This window comes from Mauremys mutica, chromosome 12 (genome assembly GCF_020497125.1).
Source record: "Mauremys mutica isolate MM-2020 ecotype Southern chromosome 12, ASM2049712v1, whole genome shotgun sequence".
NCBI classification, from domain to species: domain Eukaryota; kingdom Metazoa; phylum Chordata; order Testudines; family Geoemydidae; genus Mauremys; species Mauremys mutica.
Window position 1 is genome coordinate 5117851 of NC_059083.1, and position 26507 is coordinate 5144357.

At 58.6% G+C, this 26507-nt stretch overlaps 2 protein-coding genes across 4 annotated transcripts; both read left to right on the forward strand.

Moving 5' to 3' along the window:
• Window positions 1–232: 232 nt before the first annotated feature.
• Window positions 233–2911, forward strand: LOC123345590 (megakaryocyte and platelet inhibitory receptor G6b-like). 3 transcript variants are annotated; one of them, XM_044982573.1, is made up of 6 exons: window positions 233–298; window positions 661–969; window positions 1110–1569; window positions 1922–1959; window positions 2388–2495; window positions 2654–2911. In XM_044982573.1, the coding sequence occupies exons 1-5, from the start codon at window positions 244–246 to the stop codon at window positions 2492–2494; spliced, it is 969 nt and encodes a 322-aa protein (XP_044838508.1). In that variant the 5' UTR covers window positions 233–243; the 3' UTR covers window position 2495; window positions 2654–2911. The 3 variants fall into 3 exon arrangements, with proteins under 3 accessions (XP_044838508.1, XP_044838507.1, XP_044838509.1); XM_044982572.1 differs by having other exon boundaries at window positions 2388–2482; XM_044982574.1 differs by having other exon boundaries at window positions 1464–1569; window positions 2388–2482.
• A 12055-nt stretch (window positions 2912–14966) lies between these two features.
• On the forward strand, window positions 14967–18442 carry LOC123345593. The gene is made up of 5 exons (XM_044982576.1): window positions 14967–15083; window positions 16376–16699; window positions 16886–17233; window positions 17608–17740; window positions 18007–18442. The coding sequence occupies exons 1-5, from the start codon at window positions 15017–15019 to the stop codon at window positions 18020–18022; spliced, it is 888 nt and encodes a 295-aa protein (XP_044838511.1). The 5' UTR covers window positions 14967–15016; the 3' UTR covers window positions 18023–18442.
• The last annotated feature ends 8065 nt before the right edge of the window (window positions 18443–26507 follow it).

Consider the following 26507-nt stretch of genomic DNA (forward strand, 5'->3'; position numbering starts at 1 on the left):
GAACGGCGGGGCGCGGCCATCGGTAGGTTTCAGAGTGAACGCTGTAGGGCCCGGCTGGCTCAGGCTGCCGGCAGACCCGGGCGCGGCTGGGCTGGGGGAAGTCTGGGCTGCCGTGATAAGGGCCCCGGCCCCTGACTCAGCCCCGGAGGTGCCAACCGTGACGGCTCCCCCCATTCCCCCCCCCCCCGTCGGTTCCTGCCCGGGAGCGAGACGCAGACCCTGGCAGGGAGACGCCCTGAACCGATGGGCTCGGCCGTCTGGGTCCTGCTGGCCCTGCTGGCGCCCGGCCCGCTGCGGGGTGAGGGGCACTGGCAGAACTTGGCAGGGGCTGTGGGTTGGGAGTGAGGGGCACCGGCGGAGCTGGGGGGAGCAGGGGCTGCGGGTCGGGAGTGAGGGGCACCGGCAGGGCTGGGGGCGGCAGGGGCTGCGGTTTGGGAGTGAGGGGCACCGGCAGAGCTCGGGGGGGCAGGGGCTGCGGGTCGGGAGTGAGGGGCACCAGCAGGGTTGGGGGCGGCAGGGGCTGCGGGTCGGGAGTGAGGGGCACCGGCAGGGCTGGGGGGACAGGGGCTGCGGGTCGAGAGTGAGGGGCACCAGCAGGGCTGGGCTGGCAGGGGCTGCGGGTCGGGAGTGAGGGGCACCGCTAACCCTTCCCCCCCCCAGGTTCCCCCCCGCGGCTGGAGGTGCGGGGGGCCGGGGATCAGATCCTGCTGCCCTGTGGGGCTCCGGGCCCCCGGCTGCGCTGGGTCTGGGCCCCCCGATACCCCAAATGTGCTGGCGACCCCGGAAACCTCGAAATCGCCCGACTGCCCCCCGGGCCGGAGCCCCCCCAGTTCAGGGGGCGCCTGGACCCCCACCCCTCGGCCCCGGGGGCCCTGCTGCTCCGGGACCTGGTCATGAGCGACTCGGGGACCTTCACCTGCCACGGGGAGTCTGGGCCCGAGCCCCCCGTCCGGCTGGAGGTGACAGGAGGTGAGGCCAGACCCCCCCCCGCCAGCTGTGGGGTCCCCGGGGGCTCCCCAGCCAGGCCCCCCCACCCCCCCGCCAGCTGTGGGGTCCCCGGGGGCTCCCCAGCCAGGCCCCCCCCCGCTCACCCCTCTCTGCCCCCCCAGGCTGTCGGAACAACCTCACCATCTCCTCCAACCGGACGTCCCCCTCGGCCCTGACCCTCCGCTGCCGCCGCTGCCCCCTGCTGCCCGGCCCGGCCTCCTTCCGCTGGGTCCTCAACGCCCAGCCCCTGGGCAACCCGCGCTGGGCTACCAAGAGAGAGTACGGGGCTACCGTGCGGCTGGACCCATCTCCGCGGGCGGCCTGGGGGCGCTGGGAATGTCGCCTCCGCGGGGCCGCCCCTGGGGGCTTTGAGTTCTGCGTGGAGCCCCCCCCCAGGGCAGGGGGTGCAGGTACAATTGTGCCCCCCACCCTGCCCCACGGTGCCCCCTGCTGCCCTGATCCTGCCTCTGTTCCAGGCCCCGGCTCTGAGTGGGGGATCTGGGTCGCGGCGCCGGCGCCGGCTCTGGGTCTGATCGGGGCAGGGCTGGGCACCTGGTGCCTGTGGAGACGGAGGCGGGGCAGGTGAGTCGGGGACCCAGGAGTCCGGGGAGCAGAGCCCCAGCTGGGGATGGGGAGGGAGGGAGGGACCCAGGAGTCCGGGGAGCAGAGCCCCCAGCAGGGGATGGGGAGGGAGGGAGGGACCCAGGAGTCCGGGGAGCAGAGCCCCCAGCAGGGGATGTAGAGAGAGAGGGAGGGAGGGAGGGACCCAGGAGTCCGGGGAGCAGGGCCCCAGCTGGGGTGGGGAGGAAGAGGGAGACCCAGGAGTCCGGGGAGTGGTAGCCCCACAGGGTGGGGGAAGAGACCCAGGAGTCCGGGGGTGGGGGTGGGGAGAAACGTGTTTTCATCGTGTCTCTTTCCCATTTTCTTCCTTCAGGAACCGACGGAATCGAAACAAACGAGAGAACGAAACGGGTGAGAGAGAAACAAACACACCCAACCCCCCACCCGCAGGCCTGTTACCCCGGTATCCCACCGCTCCCACCATGGGTCAGAGCCGTGGGGCCCAGGTATCCCACCGCTCCCACCATGGGTCAGAGCCGTGGGGCCCAGGTATCCCACCGCTCCCACCATGAGCTCAGCTACTCCAGTATCCCACCGCTTCCACCATGGGTCAGAGCCGTGGGCCCAGCTACCCCGGTATCCCGCCTGGCCAGCTGAGTGCAGAGTGGATCCCAGGTCTCCTGCCTGAGTAGCCGGGTCCGTAACCCTCCCATGTTCAGTCCGTAAGGATCCAGTGGTGGGTAGTTCCACAGGTCGACCGGCTCCTTGCTCAGACCCCCACCCCCCATCCCATCCCTGCTTCCCTCTCCATTTTCTCCTTCTCTCCATCCTGTGCCAAGGAGCCCCCGGGCCCCGTTTATCCCCCTCGGAGGAGCCGCGGCTTGGAGCCAAATCGACCGAAAGACGCCTCGTGCCCCAGAGTCGGGAAAGAAAAGTGAGAGAGTGAGGTGGGGCCGGCTAGCGGGGGCTGCGGGTCGGGAGTGAGGGGCACCAGCAGAGCTGGGGGGAGCAGGGGCTGCGGGTCGGGAGTGAGGGGCACCGGCAGAGCTGGGGGGGGCAGGGGGTAACGGGGAAATCTCTAACTCATTAACCCTTCTCTCCCCAGGTCCCAGGCCCCCTGCTTTACGCTGAAGTCCAGCACCCCCTGGTGCCTCGAGCCCCACCCCCTCCCCCACACGGCACCACGGTCTATGCCACTATTGTGTGACCCCCACCTGAGCTGGCTCCGCTCCCCCCTCCTGAGTTGTGTTCACCCCCCAGCTCCGCTCCCAGGTGATGGGAAATTCAGCTGGAAGATGCTAGAAATCCCTGTTAAAATCCTGTGGTGGGGAGTTCCCCAGGTTAACGGATTGTGGCATTAAAATCTGAGCTTGAACCCTCGTGTCTGTGATGTCACCTCTGTCCTCAAGACCCCAACCCTTGGGCCTGGCTCTGGGGGTCAGGCAGATGCAGCTCCCCCTCCTTTCCTGCCCCAAACGTCTGTGCAGAGCCCCCCCCATGACCACCCTCCCAGAGGGAGCCGCGTCTCAGGGCCGGCCGAGGGACAAGTGACGATGGGGCGAGTTCACGCCAAGCCCCTCCCCTCCGTGGGCAGGATTTGAACCCGCGACCCCCAGCTCTGCGCCCTGTCCGTTAACTGCACAAAGCACTCGGTGGGAAGTGGGGAAAACCTGGGTGTTGGGGGCTGGGAGCCAGGACACCTGGGTTCGAACCCCAGTGTGGAGAGGGATGTGGGGCCCAGTGGTTAGAGCAGGGGGGTGGGAGCCCGGACTCCTGAGTTCTGTCCCTAGCACATGGCGGCTACTGAACAAGGGCCCATGTCACATCCTGTGCTTGGCTGGCTGCAGCTTCCTCTCTGCTGTAGCCCTGTGAACAAGACCCTGCCCAGAGGCAGACGCACCCCACACCCGCAGCCCCCTCTCCCCTCCGCGGCTCCACCATGGGCCCCCCCCTCCTGCCCCTGGCCCTTGCCCTCCTGGCAGCGGTGCCCCGGGGGCTCAGCCAGGTGAGGAGCCGACTGGGCCGTGGGGCTGGGATCTCTCACTCGCTGGGTGGGGGCTCAGCTGGGGAACGGGGGGCTCAGCGGGGCGGTGGGGGGCTCTGCCCTGGCCCCAGTGTGCTCAGTATGGAACCCAACTCCCAGCAGAACCCCAGAGCCGGTGAGCCCTAAAAATCTCCCCCTGCGGCATCACCTGGATGCCCCCCTCCCCTTCACTTCCTGTCCCAAACTTGTGTTCAGCTGTTACCCGCCCCAGAGGTGGCTGCATCTCTGCGCCAGGCCAGGGGTCCCCGTCACTCGAGCCCTCTCGTAGGCAGGAACCACTTGGCTCTGGAGTTCGCAGGCCCAGAGGTGACAACAGAAGCCGGCTCGAGTGTGAGTCTCCCCTGCACCCTGACGGGGCCGAGGCTGAGCTGGCGGTGGGTCCCGCAGTACCCACGCTGCGCTGGTGGCAGCGGTGGGATACAGACGATCTACACAGTGACGGCGGCCGGGGCACATGACGCTCCGGCGGGGAGATTTCAGAAGCGGCTGCAGCTCCTAATGGATCAGGGCACCCGAACCTCCGTCCTCCAACTCCGAAACCTCCACAGGAGCGACTCGGGGGCCTTCTTCTGTGCCAGCCCCAGGCAGGACGCCCCACCCATCTCTGTGACCGTCACCCCCGGTAACGGCACTGCTGGGGGGCCGGGAGCCAGGACGCCTGGGTTCTCTCCTCGCTCTGGAAGGGGGGGAGGGGTTAAGGATTTTGATGGGGGGGGGTTATAGCCCGGGGCGGGGGGGTGGAGTGGGAAGCAGCCAGCAGGGGGCGGGTCGTTAACTGGACCCATCACTTTGGGCTCTGCCCCCCACAGGCTGCCTGGCCGGGGCGTCCATCACCGCCGTCCCCCAGGAGCCGGTCAGGGAGGGAGCGTCTGTGTCGCTCTCCTGTACCCCCTGTGGGGCGCAGGGACCCACCTCACCCCCAGCAGGGGGCGCCACGTGGCAGCTCAATGGGAAGCCGCTGCCAGACCCCACAGCCCTTCGGATGCTGAGGGCCAAGGTGACGATAGAGGGTTTCTCCAGCCGGTTCGAGGGTCTGTGGAGCTGCCACCTGCCTGGGGATCCCCCCCGGTCTGGGGGCTACTGCCTGGAGCGCGACCCGGGGGCCCCCGGCACCCAGGAGAGCCCCCCACCCGGCCCCACCCCCGTCAGTCCACGTGCTTATTCAGCCCTGTGTCCCTGGCAGTCAGTGCAGCCACCTCTGGGGCGGGGCAGCTGGGTACCAGCCGCACAGAACGGCGACACCCCAGGGTTGGGGTGGAGAGCGACAGGGGAGCCTGGAGGCCACGGGGGGAGGTCGGCTGGGACCCCCGAGTTTGGATTAGACCCAGGCGCTCGCCTGTGGGGGGGAACGTACCATGGTGTTGCCGGCACAGAGGCCCGAGGACAGCAGCAGGGGTTCGTTGCCCGCTGTGCTTCGCGCCAGTGAACACACCAGGGTGGAGAAGCAGACACAGTTTATTTGAGATCTCAAAGCGGGATGCTCGGAGACAGACACGTCTCAAATCAAGCACCCAGCTACAAGCAGCTTTTCTCTTTTTATACATAACTTTAGCTAAGCTATTTCCACCCCCCCCAATCCCCCTCTCCCCCCCCCCTTCCATCCCCCTGTAGCAGATACACTTTGCAGTAGCAATTACATTAAGCAGTTAAGTCATATGTGGTGGCAACCAGCCTAGCTCGTTAGTAACTCTTCGCTGACCCGTTATCTTGTCTTACTTTCTTTGATCCGTTATCTTCCCCCTTAGCCAGGAGCCAGCAGGCCTCATTGTTACCGTCTGGTACCGGGGTTGCACCTGATAACTGGCTGTTCCACCTTCCATTCTCGGTTGCTGGCCTGTTAGGTCGATTCAAGTTCAAACATGGAAAGGCTTTGGTCAGACATGGAGGGACTTTGGTTCATTCAGGCCTAGTGCAGGAAGGCTTCATTGACACTGTGGTTTTCCACCCTCCTGAGTTACCCAGGGTTATGCCTAATGACACCACCAACTCCCTCCTTTGAGAACACTCAACAAGCCTTTGGCTGCGTTTTCTCATATTCTGCGGACAAGATGCCCTGGAGCTGGGGCTCTCAATGAGAGGGAACGTCGGGACCTTTGGGGAACGGGAGGCACATAGTTTACGGAGGAGCAGTTTAAAACAAGCAAGCAGGAGGAGGGTGACCAGGCACAGCACCACACCTGTGAGGAGGAGACGCACGAGGCCACCTCCCAGTCCTCCTAGGTTGGGCGACCAACTCCAAAGGGAATCGAAAATTGTGGGTTCCCTTTCCTGGGCCTTCCACTGCTCGAAAGCCTGTTCGGCTGACAGGCCGTGCCTGTTAATGTCCTGCGAGTTTTCCAGGACATAAGTACAACATTCGTTCCCAATAAGGACACACACCCCGCCCTGGGAGGCTAAAGCATAATGTAGGGCCTGTCGGTTCTGCAGGGCCAGCGACCGGAGCTGGTAAAGCTCGGAGTTAAGGCTTTTCTCTATGGCCAGGGTCTCGTTGGCAAACTTGGTGAGAAACATGGAGAGCCTGCGATAGAGCTGAGCCAGCCGTCCCACCCCATAAGATGGGAGGAGGATCATACCAAGTCGGTCTCCCTCGCCAATGGGCTCTGGGGTGGCGTTCAAGGACCGACAGTATCTGGGGCGACCTGGGGCCATGAGGAAGCCATTTGTAGGCGCTATTACCACAGACCCAGAATGATTCACCATAACTGACCTTTCCGTTGTCACCGTTTTGGTACCGCAGGATGGGCTGTGGGGGAAGGGAAAATCCGCACTGCCGCTCTGCCGCCCGGTGGCATTTAGTACAGGGACAGTGACGTCTATATCAGGACCAATGTAAAATCTACACGTGCTGCTGCCTGGAGACCAGGTATGGTTACTCGTACTGGCTTGCTGGAAGCATGAGGCCAGCGGGTGGAGAGCGTAAAGGAATAGGCCGGGGCTTAAGAGAGCTGTTATAGTGGGGGTCCCAAGAGCCGTTGTGTAGGCCATAAGGGCCTCAGCGGTACAGTTAGCCCGTAAGCTTTCATTGTCGGAGGTGCTGTATTTAGTCACCGGCCACCTTTGACAGACGTCTGACCAATTGTGAGGAACGACTCTCCAGGGCAACCCAGCTGCGTGGTGCGGGATTTGGGAGCAGATCCAGCAGTTAGAGAGGTTAAACTCTTGGGCAAAACAAACCTTCAGGGCCTCATACGTATTTGTTTCTAATTTGTTAGGGATTCCCCTCCATCCCGCATGCGCCTGGGGAGAAACGGGAGTTAATGAGAGGAGAGATCTTATGGCAAAGAGCAACACTGTGGCAGACCCTGGGCCTGAATCCATACTGGGCAAGTGACCCTAAGGCCTGACAATCACAATTCCCCAAATACCCACAAAATAACAACTACCACTAACAAACAGATTACAAACAAAAGGGACCAGGCCCACAGGCTAGGCCGGCCCTGTGAAAATAAACACAGCCAACGCTCAGAGTGTTCACGGGGAGTGCGCTGTAACTGTCCAAAGGGGTCACAGGGCATTCCCAGCAGGCCTTACTGTCGCCTGAATAACAGCTTAAGTCCCAGATCGTCACTGGCGGTCTTCTCCGCGGGCTGGACCGTTCACCGTTCAGGAGCTGGCACTGCTTTCAGACGGGAGTAGTGGATCCAGTTCTTGTATCCCTCGACCTTTGCTGCTGTGTGGGTGATCAGCAGGACGGTGTGGGGTCCCTTCCACTTCTCTTGGAGAGGCTCGTCCTTCCAGGTACGAACGAGAACAGAGTCACCAGGCTGCAGGGAGTGGACAGGGGCGTCCAGCGGGAGAGGCTGCAAATCTTTGGTATACCTGTGGAGAGAACAGAGAACAGCAGACAGAGAGCACATGTACTGAGATAAGAAACCGCAGCCTACCTCCCACTCCCCTAACAGAACCGGTGTACCATTCATAGGCCATGCCCTCCCAAACATAATCTCGAAGGGACTAAGCCCTAACCTGCCCTTTGGGAGAGCACGAACTCGGAGCAAAACAAGGGGTAAGGCATCCGGCCACCGAAGAGAAGCCTCTTGGCAGACCTTTGAGAGATGCCGCTTGAGTGTCTGATTAGTACGTTCCACTACTCCACGGGCCTGTGGTCGCCATGGAGTGTGGAGCTTCCAGGTGATTTGTAGGACATCCGAAATCCCCTGAATGACTTGCGATGTGAAGTGTGTTCCATTGTCAGATTCCATCCACTGGGGGAGCCCGAAGCGAGGAATGATCTCCTTGACAAACTTGAGAGCCACCGTTCTGGCAGTGTTGTTACGGCATGGGAAGGCTTCAGGCCATCCGCTGAATCGATCCACCAAGACGAGGAGGTATCTGAATCCTTGGGTCTGGGGGAACTCAGTGAAGTCTACTTGCCACACCAATCCTGGCCCTGGGGTAGGTTCCAGAGTGGCTGGTGGCACTGACACTCCTGGTCGAGGGTTGTTCTTCTGGCAGACTAAACACTCAGCCTATACCCGGGATGCCAGGGGTCTGAGTCCAGAGGTTAGAAAATACTTATTCATAAGCTGGGTGAGAGCCTCCCTGCCAGTGTGGGTGGTTTGATGTAGTTTCTGTAGTACTGGCCGTATTAGGCTCTTAGGTAGGAGGATTTTCCCTTCTGCGGAGTGGAGCCATCCTTCCTTTTCCTGGAGCCCCAGTGAGTCGGCCAGGTTCCTCTCTTCGTGGGAGTACTGAGGGGCTGGGAGCTCACCCACTGACAGGATGAGGGCATGCACATGGGCCTCCTCAGCTTCCAATGGTTCCAGGGTAGCAGCTCGCTTGGCCTCCCTGTCTGCTCTGGCGTTGCCTTTGGCCACATCTTGATCTTCCTTTTGATGGGCTTTGCAGTGCACCACTGCTACTGCTGAGGGGAGCTGCACCGCTTCCAGGAGCCGGAGGATCTGTGTCCCATGCTTGACCGGGGACCCCTGAGCTGTCAGCATTCCTCTTTGCCCCCACAGCCCTGCATGAGCATGTAGCACTCCAAAGGCGTATCTGGAATCAGTAAAAATGTTCACTCTTTTCCCTTTTGACAATTCGAGTGCACGGGTTAAAGCTACCAATTCAGCCAGCTGGGCTGACGTTCCGGCAGGCAAACCCTCCGCTTCCACGGTTTCGTGGAGAGTCACAACAGCATAGCCCGCCCTCCTTTGCCCATCTGTGACAAAGCTGCTGCCGTCAGTGTACCACTCATAGTCTGCATTGGGGAGTGGCTGATCTTTTAAGGCCGGACGGCTGGAGTATTGGGCATCTATGATCTCCAGACAGTCGTGTTCCTGCTCCTCTGTTTCTGGCAACCTGGTGGCTGGGTTAAGGGAGGGGCAGGTCTGCAGGGTAATTTCAGGATTTTCTAGAGTTTAGCCTGGTACCGAGCTACCTGAGCCTGCGTGAGCCAGAGACCACCCTTAGTATCCAGCAGGGCCTGAACCATATGAGGGGTATACACCTGCACAGTCCCCCCCAAAGTCAGTTTCTCTGCTTCACCAAGCACTAGGGCAGTTGCTGCGACCGCCTGCAAGCAGGCCGGCCACCCCTTGGCAACTTGATCCAGCTGTTTAGAGAAATAGGCTATGGGACGTTTCCAGGTGCCTAATAACTGAGTAAGCACCCCCAGGGCCACCCCTTTCCTCTCATGCACATACAGTTGAAACGGCTTAGAGGGGTCCGGCAGACCCAGGGCGGGGGCTTCCATTAGTTTTCTTTTTAACACTTTAAATGCCTCGTCGGCTTCTGAGGACCAGTGAAAGGGGTCGTGATCCGCTCCCTTAACGCATTCGTACAGGGGTTTAGCCCACAGTCCGAACTCTGGGATCCATATTCTGCAGAAGCCTGCCATGCCCAGAAACGCCCTGAGCCGTTTACGGTTGCTGGGGACAGGAATTTGACAGATTGCCTCCTTCCTTTCGTTTGAGAGCCGCCGCTCCCCCTGCCGTATGTGAAACCCTAAGTACTGTACTTCTGAGAGGGCAATCTGAGCCTTGCTCCGAGCCACCCGGTATCCTCGGAGCCCAGCAAAGTTCAGGAGGGTCACAGTGGCTTTAAGGCAAGGGGTCAGACCCACGGCAGCAATTAGCAAGTCATCTACATACTGCAGGAGCAGGACTCTGGGCGCATTGTCCCACTCCTCCAAGTCTCTGGCCAGAGCCTGGCTAAAAAGGGTGGGGGAGTTTTTAAACCCCTGGGCCAACACAGTCCAGCAAAGCTGCTTTTTAACCCTTTTCTTGTCCTCCCACTCGAAGGAGAAAATCTCCCGGGATTGGGGGTCAACCGGAATTGTGAAGAAAGCGTCTTTTAAGTCCAGGACTGAAAAGTGGGTGTACTGCCCCCCTATAGAGGCCAGCAGTGTATACGGGTTTGGAACAAGGGGGTGCAGAGTCTTAACCCGCTCATTAACCGCCCTCAGGTCCTGGACCAGCCGATAGGTGCCATTGGGCTTTCGAACAGGCAGGAGGGGGGTGTTCCAGGCTGACTGGCATTCTCGCAGTACCCCGTACTTCAGAAACTGGTCTATAGTCTCCTGCAGCCCTTCTCTGGACTCCCTCTTGCTCGGGTACTGCTTGATCCGCACCGGACCTTTTCCTGGCAGGAGCTGAACTTTAATGGGGGTGTGATGTGCTGCCTTTCCTGGGACCCCCGATGCCCATACTAGAGGAAAAACCTGGTCCTCCCACTGGCTCCACTCTGGGGCTTGCATGGCTGAGGGCTCAACTGCAAGAGTCATTATCCAGGCATTCTCTGGGGGCAAGGTGAGGGTGATTTCATCTTGGGTGAAGTGCAGGGTGGCACCTAAGCGACAAAGCAGATCCCGTCCCAGTAGAGGCGTTGGGCAGTCGGGGAGGTAAACCAGCTTGTGGGAGAGAGTTCTGTCTCCCAAAGCACATTCTGCTGGGGCATACACCGGACACTTGGTTCCTGTTCCTGTAGCGCCGACCACAGTGAGGGAATCTGCCACGGGCAGCTGGAGGGGTTGATTTACGGCAGTTCGAGCTGCTCCAGAGTCTACTAGAAAGTCTATTTCCAAATTTCCCACCCGCATTTTTACTCGGGGTTCCGGGGGCAGGATAGTCCGTCTCCCCTGACACCCCTAGTCTCGATTCTCTGCTGCCATCATAGGGGTATCTTCCCTCTCGGGGCACTCATTTTTCCAGTGTCCCTCCTTCCGGCATATGGCACACTGATTGCGACCCAAACGCCTTTCCTGTGAGCCAGGGCGCCCCCGTCCACGGCCTCTCATCCCCCGGCCCCTTCCACCTCCTTCCTGAAACTTTCCCCTGCCACCGGCCTGTGCTGCTGCAACCATCATCTTCACTTGCCTCTTTTCCTTCTCTCCTTCCCTAAGGCTGTAAGCCCTGTTTGCAGTTTCCAGAATCTGCGCCATGGACATGCCCATCAAATCCTCCTTTTTCTGTAATTTCCTTTTAATGTCAGGGGCCGCACAGCTGGTAAATATACCCTTTATAACTGCCTCGGTTGCCTCAGCATCGGGGTCTGCGTTAGTGTGTTGCCGAATGGCATCCCGGACGCGCTGCAGAAACGCGACCGGACTCTCCTTCGGCTCCTGGACGAGCTCGTAAGGCTTGGCCCAGTTGTGATGTCGGACAGCCGAGTGGCGGCGTCCGTGCAAAAGCAGCTCCTTGTAGGAGTTGAGGAGGGTGAGGTGAGTGCGACTGTTAGGATTCCACCCGGGATCAGTTCAGGGGACCGCCGCCTCGGGACCAGGGGCAGCTGCGTCTGCGTCCCGTCTCCGCTGCGCTTCCTCCCTGGCCTTGGACACAACCTGGGCCCGCTCCACCTCAGACAATAGGGTTCTCATGAGGACATTACAGTCGTCCCAGTCAGGCTTGTGGCTGGCCAAACACCCCTCGAAAACTGAGATGAACTTGCTTGGGTTTGTGGAGAATTCCCCCGCCTGTGCCTTGAAGGCTGCCAGGTCCACTGGGTTGAAAGGCACACGGGTGTAAACTCGCACAGTGCTGGCTGTGCGCGTCTCCGTTGCTGGGCTGGCTACCGCGGTCTCAGTGATTAACGGACAGACACCCACCGAGGGGGCAATCCCCGAGGCACGGGGTACCTGTTCTTTATATGGTGGGGGTGTAGGAGCCAAAGGGGACTGTGACGTTATTGATATAAATTGGGACCATATAGAACATGGGTTGCAACCAAGGTCCTGTAGTGGCACCAAATCTTAAGTAAAGGGGGTCATATAAGGTGTCTAAGACCAGGTTCTGGGTTGCTGGTTAGGATTATGCTGTCTGTATGTCTGTGTATCATTTAGTAGTTGAAGTTATAAGTATTGGCTCTGTACTGTCTGTATTTTGTATTATGCTCTGCTTCTGGGTGACATCCCAGACAAGGTGGTAGCCCTGCCTAGCCAGCTTGATGGCCCATTAAGGACCATCAGCTACACAACTGACCCATGGAGAGAAGGCAGATACGCCTTGTAACTCAGCAAGGTATGCAGAGACTTGTCCATGTGACTGCAGACTCCATTTTGCTGTAATTTTCCACAGTGAGGACAAAGAGGTTCTTACACCTGGAAAAGTCTATATAAGGCTGAGGCATCATCTCCATCTGGTCTTCAATCCTGCTTCTGACCTCTGGAGGGACTTTGCTACAAACTGAAGCTCTGCACAAAGGACTGACTGACCCATCCCAGCGGGGGATGTTCCAGAGACTTAATTTGAACCTGCAGTTTACTCCATCACTGCTGCAAGCCTGAACTAAGAACTTTGCCATCACTGTATGTTATTGATTCCATTTAACCAATTCTACTTCTCATCTCTACCTTTTTCCCTTTGTAAATAAACCTTTAGATTTTAGATTCTAAAGGATTGGCAACAGCGTGATTTGTGGGTAAGATCTGATGTGTATATTAACCTGGGTCTGGGGCTTGATTCTTTGGGATCGAGAGAACCTTTTTCTTGTATTGGGGTGTTGGTTTTCATAACCATTCATCCCCAGGACGAGTGCACTGGTGGTGATACTGGGAGACTGGAGTGTCTAAGGAAATTGCTTGTGTGACTTGTGGTTTGCCAGTGGGGTGAGACCAAAGTCCTTTTTGTCTGGCTGGTTTGGTGCCTTAGAGGTGGAGAAACCCCAGCCTAGGGCTGTGACTGCCCTGTTTGAGCAATTGGTCCTGATTTGGCACCTCAGTTGGGTCCCGCCAGAACCGCATCGTCACAGGGACACCGACTCTGCCATTACAACCAGGGAGGGTTCGGGGGACTAACAGTAGTTGCTATTGAACCTGTTGGAGTCAAATTACATCCTTGCAAAAGATCTGACCTATCTCTTAACGTCATAAACAACTGCGCATACATATGTTCATTCCATTTATTCGTTCGCTGACAAAACAAAATTAATTGAAGGATCGTGTTGTAATTAAGTGATCCCTCCGGTGGCCACCTTTCCTGGTCCTCTAGCTGGTACTGAGACCAGTCAACTGTACAGAACCTTTTCAGTTTACTCTTAGTCATCGGATCCGATCCAAGCACTTTCCAGTTCACCAGAATGCATTCTAGGGGTGTACACCGTGCCCTGCCTGTACTCTGTCCCTGCCCCATACCTCTGGGAAAACACTGGGGGTCCCCAGGTCTTAACAGGCAAAAGTCCACACCACTGGACTGTTCCTACCTTATCCACGAGACCTGTTCCCCCCCGTCGCCCGCAGCCGCTTCTCGGCTACTCGAGCACGTTGCACCGTTCTGCCCTCCGGGGTCGATCGAACCGGGACTCCGCCGAGGCCCCTGATGAAGTCACCGGTGCGCGCTGGGCGTCAGTCGTTGCCGCAATTCGTCGGCCGCCAGGAGGGGTCCGGGCAAGGCTAGATTGTAGCCTGGATCCCACCCAGAGACACCAAGACTGTTGCCGGCACAGAGGCCCGAGGACAGCAACAGTGGGGGGGTCGTTGCCCGCTGTGCTTCGCGCCAGTGAACACACCAAGGTGGAGAAGCAGACAACGTTTATTTGAGACCTCAAAGCGGGATGCTCGGAGACAGACACGTCTCAAATCAAGCACCCGGCTACAAGCAGCTTTTCTCTTTTTATACATAACTTCAGCTAAGCTATTTCCATCCTCCCCCCAATCCCCGTCTCCCCCCCCTTCCATCCCCCTGTAGCAGATACACTTTGCAGTGGCAATTACATTAAGCAGTTAAGTCATACGTGGCGGCAACCAGCCTAGCTCGTTAGTAACTCTTCTCTGACCCGTTATCTTGCCCCTTAGCCAGGAGCCAGCAGGCCTCATTGTTACCGTCTGGTACCGGGGTTGCACCAGGTAACTGGCTGTTCCACCTTCCATTCTCTGCGGCTGGCCTGGTAGGTCCATTAATGTTCAAACATGGAAGAACTTTGGTTCATTCAGGCCTGCTGCAGGGAGGCTTCATTGACACTGTGGTTTTCCACCCTCCCGAGTTGCCCAGGGTTATGCCTAATTGGGTCCCTGTGCTGGCAGCCCCGTGTCCTGCCCCAGAGGTGGCTGCAGCTCAGCGCCGGGTCCGTGGCCGCTCAAGCTTCTGTGTCCGGTCTCAGGCTCGGCGCCCGGCAGCGGCGGGGGGGTGACGGTGCTGGCCCTGCGCTGGGGCCTCGCCCTCCTCTTCCTCAGCGCCAGCCTCGGGGCCGTCGGCTCCGTGCACTGGAGAACCCGGGCCCGGCCGGCCAGCAGGTACCCGCCCCCGTCCTGCCAGCGCCCCCTGCGGGGCTCCCCTGCCCCCCCTGCAGCCCAACCCCCCCTGCTGCCCCCCACCCCGCTCCCCACAGCTCAGCGCCCCCTGCGGGGCTCCCCCTGCCCCCCTCCCTGCAGCCCAACCCCCCCTGCTGCCCCTCACCCCGCTCCCCGCAGCTCAGCGCCCCCTGCGGGGCTCCCCCTGCTGCCCCCGCCCCCTGCGGGGCTCCCCTGCTGCCCCCACCCTGCAGCCCAGCACCCCCTGCTACCTCCCACCCCGCTCCCCACAGCCCAGCGCCCCCTGCGGGGCTTCCCCTGCTCCTAGCGCCCCCTGCGGGGCTCCCCCTGCCCCCCCTGCAGCCCAACACCCCCCCTGCTGCCCCCCACCCCGCTCCCCACAGCCCACCGCCCCCTGCGGGGCTCCCCCTGCTCCTAGCGCCCCCTGTGGGGCTCCCTCTGCCCCCCCTGCAGCCCAACCCCCCCTGCTGCCCCCCACCCCGCTCCCCACAGCCCAGAGCCCCCTGTGGGGCTCCCCCTGCCCTGCTCCCTGGGGCAACGGGGCAGCGCTGACTGCCCGGGCAGAGCCCCCTGCTGCCCCCCCCAGCACCGGAGCGAAGGGGTTACAGCTGCCCGAGCTCTGTGGGTTTCCTGATTGCTTCACCACCTCCTTCCTCTTCCCCTCAGCGGCTGGGAACGAGGCCCCTCCCCAGAGCCAGCTGCCCCCAGAGGCCCCTCTCCCCGGATCACCCCCCGGCTCCACCATGCGCCCCCAGCTCCTGCCCCTGGCCCTCGCCCTCCTGGCAGCGCTGCCCCCAGGGGCACAGGCAGGTAAGGAGCCAACCCGGTGGGGGCCTGGCCTCTCTCCCAGGCGGGGTGGGGCTGGGGCCGGGGCCGGGGCCGGGGCCGGGCTCGGCCGGGGCGGCAGCCAACGGGGCGGGAGGCTCAGGGCTTGTCCCAGGGCTGAGGGGTCCCTGGATAACCAGCCGCCCCACCCCAGAGGTGGTTGCATCTCCGCCCCAGGGGAGGGGTCCCTGGATAACCGGCCGCCCCGCCCCAGAGGTGGCCACATCTCGGCCCCGGGGGAGGGGTCCCTGTGTAACCAGCCGCCCCACCCCAGAGGTGGTTGCATCTCCGCCCCGGGGCAGGGGTCCCTGGATAACCAGCCGCCCTGCCCCAGAGGTGGCCACATCTCCGCCCCGGGGCAAGGGTCCCTGGATAACCAGCTGCCCTGCCCCAGAGGTGGCCACATCTCCGCCCCGGGGCAGGGGTCCCTGGATAACCAGCCGCCCTGCCCCAGAGGTGGCCACATCTCCGCCCCGGGGGAGGGGTCCCTGTGTAACCGGCCGCCCCGCCCCAGAGGTGGCTGCATCTCCACACTGGGGAGGTCTCTCTGGATCCCCAGACTCGCCAGTGGTGATTCCCTGACACCGCTGGCCGGTCGGCCACCTCCCCGGGGCACGGCCAGGCCTGGCTGGCAGAGGGGCTGGGGGCGAGGGGGGGGAGAGCGGCTGCCCATGACCCACGGGGGTAACACGCCTCGGCGCGGCTGAGCCGGGACGGGCTCACACCCGGGCGCGAAGGGACCCAGGCACCGGGCAGGGTCGTGCTGCAGCGGAAGCCGGGGGCTGCGTTCCCCTGGGGCTGGGGCGTCCACACTGGTTTGTAAACCACCCCCCCCCCCCCCCGCGGGGCTCCGGTGTCTCCGCGACGTCTGGCCGCCCGTGTCCCAGACACCCTGGCCGCCCTCGCCGGGGGGGGCTTATCCTGCCTGCAGCCTGGCGCCCCCTCGGGGACGGACGCAGGGCCGCAGCCGGGAGCTGGTAGCGGCCTCGCCCGGCCCCTGTGGATAAACACTGCCAGGCGAGGGGCTGCGGGCGGGGCTTTGTCAGGGGTGAACGGCGACCCCCTTTGCTCATTAGCAAGGGGGGGGGGCTCCTAGGGTCACAGGGGGATCCCTGTGTACGGGCCCCACCCCAGAGCTTGGTGCAACACTGGGCAAGGGGATCCCTGTATAATCAGCCACCCCACCCCAGAGGTGGCTGCATCTCGGCCCCGGGGGAGGGGTCCCCGTCTCCCCAGGGCTCCGTCAGGCAGGACCCATCCGGCTCTGGTGTTCGCAGGCCCGGAGGTGACGGCAGAAGCCGGCTCGCGTGTGAGGCTCCCCTGCACCCTGACGGGGCCTGAGCTGAGCTGGCGGTGGGTCCCGCGGTACCCGCGCTGCGCTGGTGGTAGCGGTGGGATACAGACGATTTACACAGTGACGGCGGCCCAGGAACACGACGCTCCGGAGGGGAAATTTCAGAAGCGGCTGCGGCTCCTAATGGATCAGGGCACCCGAACCTCCGTCCTCGAACTCCGACCCCTCCACATGAACGACTCGGGGGCCTTCTTCTGTGCCAGCCCCAGGCAGGAGGCCCCACCCATCTCTGTGACCATCACCCCCGGTAACGGCACTGCCAGGGGGCTGGGAGCCAGGACTCCTGGGTTCTCTCCTCGCTCTGGAAGGGGGGGAGGTTGCGGGTTTTGATGGGGGGGGCTATAGCCTGGGGCGGGGGGTGGTGGGAGCGGGAAGCAGCCAGCAGGGGGCGGGTCGTTAACTGGACCCATCACTTTGGGCTCTGCCCCCACAGGCTGCCCGGCCGGGGCGTCCATCGAAATGATCCCCCAGGAGCCGGTCAGGGAGGGAGCGTCTGTGTCGCTCTCCTGTTCCCCCTGTGGGGCGCAGGGACCCACTTCACCCCCAGCAGGGGGCGCCACGTGGCGGCTCAATGGGAAGCCGCCGCCAGACCCCACAGCCCTTCGGATCCTGAGGTCTAACACGGTGACGATAGAGGGTTTCTCCAGCCGCTGGGAGGGTCTGTGGAGCTGCCACCTGCCTGGGGATCCCCCCCGGTCTGGGGGCTACTGCCTGGAGCGCCACCCGGGGGCGCACGGGACCCAGGAGAGCCCCCCACCCGGCCCCACCCCCGTAAGTCCAGGTGCGTATTCAGCCCTGTGTCCCTGTCAGTCAATGCGACCACCTCTGGGGCGGGGCAGCTGGGTACCAGCCGCACAGAACGGCGACGCCCCAGGGGTGGGGTGGGGAGCGACGGGGGAGCCTGGAGGCCACGGCGGGAGGTCGGCTGGGACCCCTGAGTTTGGATCAGACCTGGGCGCTGGGGTCCACAGCCCACCTGTGGGGGGAAATGTACCAAGGGGTCCCTGTGCTGGCAGCCCCTGTCCCGCCTCAGAGGTGGCTGCAGCTCAGCACCCGGCGAGGGGTCCCCTGTAACCAGCCCCGTGTCCTGCCCCAGAGGTGGCTGCAGCTCAGCGCCGGGTTCGTGGCCACTCAAGCTTCTGTGTCCGGTCTCAGGCTCGGCGCCCGGCAGCGGCGGGGGGGTGACGGTGCTGGCCCTGCGCTGGGGCCTCGCCCTCCTCTTCCTCAGCGCCAGCCTCGGGGCCGTCGGCTACGTGCACTGGAGAACCCGGGTCCGGCCGGCCAGCAGGTACCCGCCCCTGTCGCGCCAGCGCCCCCTGCGGGGCTCCCCCTGCCCCCCACCCTGCAGCCCAACCCCCCCTGCTGCCCCCCACCCCGCTCCCCACAGCCCAGCGCCCCCTGTGGGGCTCCCCCTGCCCCCCTCCCTGCAGCCCAACCCCCCCCCTGCTGTCCCCCCACCCCGCTCCCTGCAGCCCAGCACACCCCCCTCGCCCCGACCGTTTCTCTGCCCTGTGCCTCACACGCCGTCTGTCTCCCTCCTTTCCTGTCTTTCAGGCCCCAGCGGGACTGAGGCCTCCGCTCCCGGGCGCTGCGTCCACACTGCACTGACCCCCATCCCCTTCCACTCGCCTGCGACGCCGGAAACTCCCCTCTGGGCCCCCATCCGGTCTGGTCACCGACCATGTATTTACGACACATAATGTAGGGCCTACATTATTATTCCCCCCGGCAGGAGTACGGAATGGCCGGTTCCCGCGCTCAGGGTCCCCCTGGGAACGGCCCTGCCCCTGCTGTTGCCTGGGAAGAGGAATGTTGGAGACACAACCTGCAGCCACTTTGTGTACAGCTTGGCTTGTTTACAAACATAACGTAGGCCCTATAGGAAGGTTCTGCCAGGGCAGGATCTCAGGGAATCCCTCCCCTTTGGAGATGCCTTAACGTGCTTTGCACGACCTCCTCCTGTGGTTTACAGTTGGTTTGTTTGTGATACATAAGGTAGGATGTCATGAATAGTTAGTAAAGGGTTAAAGCATAGTACCTGGTGGGCATCTGACCTGAGGACCAATCAGGGAAGAGAATTTGAAACTCCTAGGAGGGAACTTTTCCCTCTGTTTGGGGGGGTCTTGGTCTTTGGCCGTTTGGAGTTCAAGAGACCAGACGAGTTAATCAAGTCCCTACAAGTTCCTCCTTTCTGAACTAATTTCTTCTAGTCAAGATAGTGAGTATTAGAAAGAAGTGGGCTGCTTCCCTGTGTGTAGAGATTCAAGGCGTTTGAATCCAGGCACCTCTGTCTCCAGAGCAGGCTGGAGAGAGGGAGGAGGGGGGAGGTTCCTCCTCTGTGAATTGATCTGTGTTCCCAAGGGGGGAAACAGGGGTGTCCCGGCCCACGGAATTGACCGGGTGGTGGCAGCCGAAGGGGAGACCTACCCTAGGATTTTGGGGTGGGGGAAGACATGCGGGTCCTCACTTTGAAACCGCCCAGTTTCAAGTGAGGGTAGACTCTGACATGGTGGCAGTGGTGTTTCGGACCCAGAGAGAGAGGCAAGGCTTTTCTACCAGAGGCACTCTGAGGCAGTTTCAGGGTTACAAGTATTTTCAGTTTTTTGCAGGGCTTTCTGTTACAAAGCCTCCGGTGGAGAGGTACTGGCATCCATTGTGATACAAGGTACCACTCAGGATTCCTGAGGTGGGGGGAAGTGCTCGCCAAAGTACATTCCCATCCAACAGGAAAAACAGGTTTCGGGGGGGGGAGAGACAAACCCTCCAGCCAGGTTTTTTTTTCTCCCTGTGTCTTTTGAAAGGATCAGAAGACAGGACAACACAAATCCCTAAGGAATAGACCAGATTTTTCTCAGGGGTATTGTTAGCAGCAGCCTTTCAGCTGGGCTGCTGAGTACAGCAACTCAGAGCAGAGGGAGACAGAGAAATTTTTTTTTTTAACTCTTTCCCTCTTTCTCAGTACAAACCAGTAACATTACACAAACCACAATTTGCTATACAAAGGATTGATTTCTCTTTCTTTACTCAAGTTATCATAGGCAGGGGTAGGGACTGTCAAGCAACACATACGGTTCACTGACTGCAGAGGGGTGTGACCAGCACCTGAAGGCACAGACATGACTGACTCAAAGACCGAACTGGAAATTGCTCAAGTAAATTTAAAAATCCTACAGGCACAAAAAGAGAAGGAGGAAGCTGCCCATCAGAGAGAGATGGAAAAACTAGAAGCTACCCAAAAAGCCAAAGAGGCAGAACACAGGAGGGCCATGGCAGCCAAAGAGGCTGACCGGGAAACCAAAGAGTTAGAGCTACGAATCCAGACACAGGCTTTGGAATTAGAAAAAGCTAAACAGCAAACTCCACCCAATCCAATCCCTCTTCAACCTACTGATCAACCTTCTCGGAGAAAATTTCCCGCCTACAGGGCCGGGGATGATGTTGAGGCCTTTTTAGAAAACTTTGAGAGGGCCTGTATTGGATACCATCTTCCTAAAGATCAATACATGCTGGAGCTGAGGTCACAGCTCAGCGGACAATTATCCCTGGTGGCAGCTGAAATGCCTAGAGACCTGATGGACGACTTTCCACTGTTCCTAACCAAGGCCAGACTCAGAATGGGCATCACCCCTGATCACGCCCGTCAGCGTTTCAGAGCCCAGAAATGGAAACCAGAGATGTCATTTCCAGAGCACGCTGCTTACCTGGAAAAACACTATTTCTCCTGGATATCAGGATCCAAGGTTGAGGAGCTAGACGACCTACACCTCCTGATATTGATGGAACAGTTCCTAGATGGTGTTCCTGAGAACATTAGACGCTACATCCAAGATGGTAAACCAAAAACTCTCACTGAGGCAGGAGAGATTGGAGCCAGATGGATGGCATCGGTAGACAACACGAAAGCTACTGCCAAGGGGAGCGAATCCAACAGGGTACACACCGACACTAAACCCTACCGTCGCGGACCAATCAAACCCACACCTACAACCCACGGACAGTCAGACTCTACCTTTCCTTCTACCTCACCAGTCTCCAGTAGACCAACACAAACTGGTGACCCATCAACTGGGCGATGTTTTCAATGCAATGAATTGGGGCATATCAAAGCCAAATGCCCAAAGAACCTAAACCGAGTGCAACTCCTTGCACCTTCACACCAAGGAAAGCCGGACATAGATGTATCTCAAATACCCTTAGAACATAGGGAAACTTTGAGAGTAGACGAAAAGGAGACCATCGCATGGAGAGACACTGCAGCACATGTGTCAGCTATCCACCGAACCTTCGTGGACCCCAAATTCATCAACCAGAAAACCAAAGTGACAATTCGACCCTTCATGTCAAAACCTGTAACATTACCTACAGTGCGTTTACCTGTCCAGTACAAGGGCTGGTCAGGGAAGTGGACTTTTGCTGTCTATGACAACCATCCGATTCCCATGCTACTGGGGAACGACTTGGCCCGACACATTGAACAGCAAAAAACAGAGGGAGTGGTTACACGCAGCCAAGCCAGACGAGCTGCCGGACCCATCCCTGTTCCTGAGCCATCCACCGGGACCCCGTCTGTGTTACCAGAGACCCAGACAGAGGTGGTGAAACCGGATCCCAGGCCAACACCTACAGCAGCCATAGTACATCCAGTCCCAGAACCGGAACTGGAAGAGCAACCAGCGCCAGCACCGGCGCCAGCGCTTGCAACTCCACCGCCAGAGGGCGCCAACGGGCCTGAACTGGCAGAAGCAGCAAACAACCCTACCCAAGAGGCTCAGCCGGAGCCTGAAATGACACTTTGTGCACCAGCGGGGAGCGGTCCACAGTCAACGGAAACAACCTCATCACCTACATCGCTTCCAGAGGAACTGGTGTCTCCCGCCTCAAGGGAACAGTTCCAGAGAGAGCAGGAAGCCGATGACAGCCTCAAGAAAGCATGGGCGGCGGCACGCAGCAACCCACCGCCTCTCAGCTCTACTACCCGATCCCGGTTCGTTGTGGAGAAAGGACTGTTATACAAGGAATTTCTTTCTGGTGGACACCAGGAGGGCTGGCATCCTCAAAAACGGTTGCTCGTTCCGACCAAGTACCGGGAAAAGCTCTTAAGCTTAGCCCATGATCATCCCAGTGGCCATTCTGGGGTGAAACGAAGCAAAGACAGGTTGGGAAGGTCCTTTGACTGGGAGGGGATGGGCAAGGACGTTGTCAAGTATGTCCGGTCTTGTGAGGTGTGCCAAAAGGTAGGAAAACCTCAAGACCAGGTCAAGGCCCCTCTCCAACCACTCCCCATAATGGAGGTCCCATTTCAGCGAGTAGCTGTGGATATTATGGGTCCTTTCCCAAAAAAGACCCCCAGAGGAAAGCAGTACATACTGACTTTTGTGGACTTTGCTACCAGATGGCCGGAAGCAGTAGCTCTAGGCAACACCAGGGCTAACACTGTGTGCCAGGCCTTAACTGACATTTTTACCAGGGTGGGTTGGCCCTCTGAAATTCTTACAGATTCGGGAACAAATTTCCTATCAGGGACCATGAAAGACCTGTGGGAAACTCATGGGGTGCATCACTTGGTTGCCACCCCGTACCATCACCAAACTAATGGCCTAGTGGAAAGGTTCAATGGAACTTTGGGGGCCATGATCCGCAAATTCGTCAATGAACACTCCAATAATTGGGATCTAGTGTTACAACAGTTGCTGTTTGCCTACAGGGCTGTTCCACATCCGAGTTTAGGATTCTCACCATTCGAGCTGGTGTATGGCCATGAGGTTAAGGGGCCATTACAGCTGGTAAAGCAGCAATGGGAGGGGTTTACACCTCCTCCAGGGACTAACATTCTGGACTTTGTAAGCAACCTTCAAAACACCCTCCGAGACTCTTGGGCCCTTGCTCGAGAGAACTTAAGAGATGCTCAAGCGGAGCAAAAGGTCTGGTATGATCGACATGCCAAGGAGCGGTCCTTCAAGGTAGGAGACCAGGTCATGGTCTTGAAGGCGCAACAGGCCCATAAGATGGAAGCGTCCTGGGAAGGACCATACATGGTCCAGGAGCGCCTGGGAGCTGTTAACTACCTCATAACATTCCCTGATTCCTTTTTAAAGCCTAAAGTGTTTCATGTTAACTCTCTAAAGCCCTTTTATCCCAGAGAATTACAGGTCTGTCACTTTACAGTTCAGGAAGGAGATGACACCGAGTGGCCTGAAGGTGTCTACTACGAAGGTAAAAGAAATGGTGGTGTGGAAGAGGTGACCCTCTCCACAACCCTACAACGTCTACAGCGGCAACAGATCAAGGGACTGTGCACTGACTTCGACCCCTTGTTCTCAGCCATCCCAGGACGGACTGAGCAAACCTACCACTCCATTGACACAGGTAATGCTCACCCGATTAGAACACCACCCTACCGGGTGTCACCTCATGCCAAAGTTGCTATTAAACAGGAGATTGACAACATGTTGGAGATGGGTATCATCCGCCCTTCTACCAGTGCATGGGCATCTCCAGTGGTTCTGGTTCCCAAACCAGATGGGGAAATACGCTTTTGTGTGGACTACCGTAAGCTAAATGCTGTAACTCGTCCAGACAACTACCCAATGCCACGCACTGATGAGCTATTGGAAAAGTTGGGACGTGCCCAGTTCATCTCTACCATTGATTTAACCAAGGGATACTGGCAGGTACCACTAGATGAACCCGCCAGGGAAAAATCTGCCTTCATCACCCATGCAGGGGTGTATGAGTTTACTGTGCTTCCGTTCGGACTGCGGAATGCACCTGCCACCTTCCAAAGGCTGGTGGATGGTCTACTAGCAGGATTGGAAGACTGTGCAGTTGCATACCTCGATGATGTGGCCATTTTTTCTGATTCATGGCCCGAACACCTAGAACATTTGAAAATGGTTTTAGAGCGCATCAGGCAGGCAGGACTAACTGTTAAGGCCAAAAAGTGTCAAATAGGCCACAACAGAGTGACTTACCTAGGACACCAGGTGGGTCAAGGAACCATCAACCCCCTACAGGCCAAGGTGGAGGCTATCCAACAGTGGCCTGTCCCAAGGTCAAAGAAACAGGTCCAATCCTTCTTAGGTTTGGCCGGATATTACAGGCGATTTGTACCACACTACAGCCAAATCGCTGCCCCACTAACTGATCTGACCAGGAAAACCCAGCCAAATGCAGTTAAGTGGACTGATGAGTGTCAGAAAGCCTTTACCCAGCTTAAGGCAATGCTCATGTCGGACCCTGTATTAAGGGCCCCAGACTTTGACAAACCCTTCCTAGTTACCACCGATGCATCTGAACGTGGGGTAGGAGCGGTACTAATGCAGGAAGGACCGGATCACAACTTCCATCCTGTCGTGTTTCTCAGCAAGAAACTGTCTGAGAGGGAAAGCCACTGGTCCATCAGTGAAAAAGAATGTTACGCCATTGTGTATGCCTTGGAAAAGCTACGCCCATACGTTTGGGGCCGGCAGTTCCAGCTACAAACTGACCATGCTGCGCTAAAGTGGCTTCACACCAACAAGGGAAACAACAAGAAACTTCTCCGCTGGAGCTTAGCTCTCCAAGACTTTGACTTTGACATTCAACACATTTCAGGAGCTTCCAACAAAGTTGCTGATGCACTCTCTCGTGAAAGTTTCCCAGAATCAAGTGGCTAAAAACTGTTCTTAATATGTTTTCATGCTTAGTAGTCGATGTAATAGTGCATGTTTTCTCTTACTCTGGTTGTTTTACAGTTCTAGGAGGAAATCGCCGCCAGTGGATCCCACTGTGACGATTTGGGGGGCGTGTCATGAATAGTTAGTAAAGGGTTAAAGCATAGTACCTGGTGGGCATCTGACCTGAGGACCAATCAGGGAAGAGAATTTGAAACTCCTAGGAGGGAACTTTTCCCTCTGTTTGGGGGGGTCTTGGTCTTTGGCCGTTTGGAGTTCAAGAGACCAGACGAGTTAATCAAGTCCCTACAAGTTCCTCCTTTCTGAACTAATTTCTTCTAGTCAAGATAGTGAGTATTAGAAAGATACTTTGTGTCCTTATCTAATAATCCTATGTTTGCAATTCTGTGTGTTTGTTATTGATTATTCTTAATTCTGCTTGTACTGGTTGTACTGAGAAAGAGAGAGGATTCTCTCCAGAACTTAGCAAGGTTATACCCTATGAGTGCCCAGCTTGGATTCATAGAGATTCTATATTTTCTTTTGTTCTCTTAATAAATTCTTTTCTTTTCTTTGGACTTGGTTAATTCCTTCCCTTGGGGAAATTCAGGGGAAGGGGAGGGGGAAGTGGGCTGCTTCCCTGTGTGTGTGAGATTCAAGGCGTTTGAATCCAGGCACCTCTGTCTCCAGAGCAGGCTGGAGAGAGGGAGGAGGGGGGAGGTTCCTCCTCTGTGAATTGATCTGTGTTCCCAAGGGGGGAAACAGGGGTGTCCCGGCCCACGGAATTGACCGGGTGGTGGCAGCCGAAGGGGAGACCTACCCTAGGATTTTGGGGTGGGGGAAGACATGCGGGTCCTCACTTTGAAACCGCCCAGTTTCAAGTGAGGGTAGACTCCTGACATAGGACCTACCCTATTTTCCCCAGGAGCCAGGATGAGAGAGGTACCGGTTCCCATGGACCTTGTCCCACTGGACCCAACCCCCCGCCTTCCGCTCTTAGTTGATGCAATCAATCAAAAATAACCCCTTTTGTTGATGCTTTGGCTTGTTTACAATACAAAATGTAGGACCTACAATATTGTAGTCAGGGCGTCATAATGTAAGAGCCCGCAGCTGCTACCACTTGGAGAAGCAGAAAATGTCCTTTGGGGCTGTGATGAGCTGGGAATGTTCTTAATGTTTTCTCTGAATACGGTGTTGGTGCCTCAGTGTCCCCTCTGCAGTTCTTAGTATCTAGGTGGGGGGATCAGGGGGTGTGATTGGTACAGAGGAAGGGGCCAGTGCACCTAAATGCCTGACACTGTCTCCTGGCAACTGATGGCCTGGGCCCTCCTCTGCAAAGGTGCCAGCTGAAGGTGTTGGAGACAAAGGGGTCAGGTGACCTCCTGGCCCGGAAAGGGGCTGAGCAGAGAGGAGGGGCCGGAGGGGGTTGGGAGTCTGGAGCTGGCTGGGGACGAGGAGTGAAGTGCAGACGTGGGGGTCTGGCTCACTGCCCCCAGAATGGACCCGGCCGAGGGGTCCGGCTCGCGATACCTACAAGCTCTGTGTTAGACCCTGTTCCTGTCATCGAATAAACCTCTGTGTTACTGGCTGGCTGAGAGTCACGTCTGACTGCGCAGTGGGGGGGCAGGACCCTGTGGCCCCCCCAGGACCCCGCCTGGGCGGACTCGTTGGGGGAAGCGCACGGAGGGGCGGGGGAGGCTGAATGCTCCGGGGTCAGACCCAGGAGGTGAAGCCGTGGGAGCTTCTTGCCCTGCAGACAGGCTGCTCCGAGGGAGAGGAGGCTCCCCAGAGTCCTGCCTGGCTTGGTGGGGAGCAGCTCCAGAGCAGCGCCCGGGGACTCCGTGACAGGGGCTAGTACCCGTTGTGTTTACACTTGGGTTTCTGTACAGTGCACAGGGTAGGACCTACAATATTATTCTCAGCAGTCAGGAAGACCAGGCCACTGGTTGCCATGAGCAGGATTCCCCACCCATCTCCCACGGTATTTCGCCGTTTGGACCAGCAAAAAATAGATTCTGTTTGTTTACAGTTTATCTTGTTTACAATACATCATGTAGGACCTACAATATTGTTCTCAGTGGACTATAATGGAGGGGGGACTGGTTCCTTATTTGATTTGTTTACAATACATAATGTAGGACCTACCATATTGTTTGTGGATCGTGACTGATTCCTATCAGCAACAGTTTCCTTGGCCATACACCCTCCCTCCCCCTCCCACTCCTTCTAGCCATACAAAATTTCATTCATGGGCAACACCCACTTTATTTACACCTTGCATTGTTTATGATACATAATGTAGGACCTACGACGTGACTCCCAGGGGCCAGGAACGGAGACGGGGCCCCTCCTCCTGTCTGTTGCCAGTTGAAACCTCAGAAAAGTTCATAGGGGCCATGC

Excerpts from the sequence above, each read along its gene's own strand:
- LOC123345593 (XM_044982576.1), top strand. The coding sequence starts at position 15,017 with ATGCGCCCCCAGCTCCTGCCCCTGGCCCTCGCCCTCCTGGCAGCGCTG. Across the intron at positions 16,700-16,885 it reads CTCTGTGACCATCACCCCCG|GCTGCCCGGCCGGGGCGTCC; the intron begins GTAACGGCACTG and ends CTGCCCCCACAG. Across the intron at positions 17,234-17,607 it reads CCCCACCCCCGTAAGTCCAG|GCTCGGCGCCCGGCAGCGGC; the intron begins GTGCGTATTCAG and ends GTCCGGTCTCAG.
- LOC123345590 (XM_044982572.1), top strand. The coding sequence starts at position 244 with ATGGGCTCGGCCGTCTGGGTCCTGCTGGCCCTGCTGGCGCCCGGCCCG. Across the intron at positions 970-1,109 it reads CCGGCTGGAGGTGACAGGAG|GCTGTCGGAACAACCTCACC; the intron begins GTGAGGCCAGAC and ends CTGCCCCCCCAG. Across the intron at positions 2,483-2,653 it reads CCCAGAGTCGGGAAAGAAAA|GTCCCAGGCCCCCTGCTTTA; the intron begins GTGAGAGAGTGA and ends TTCTCTCCCCAG.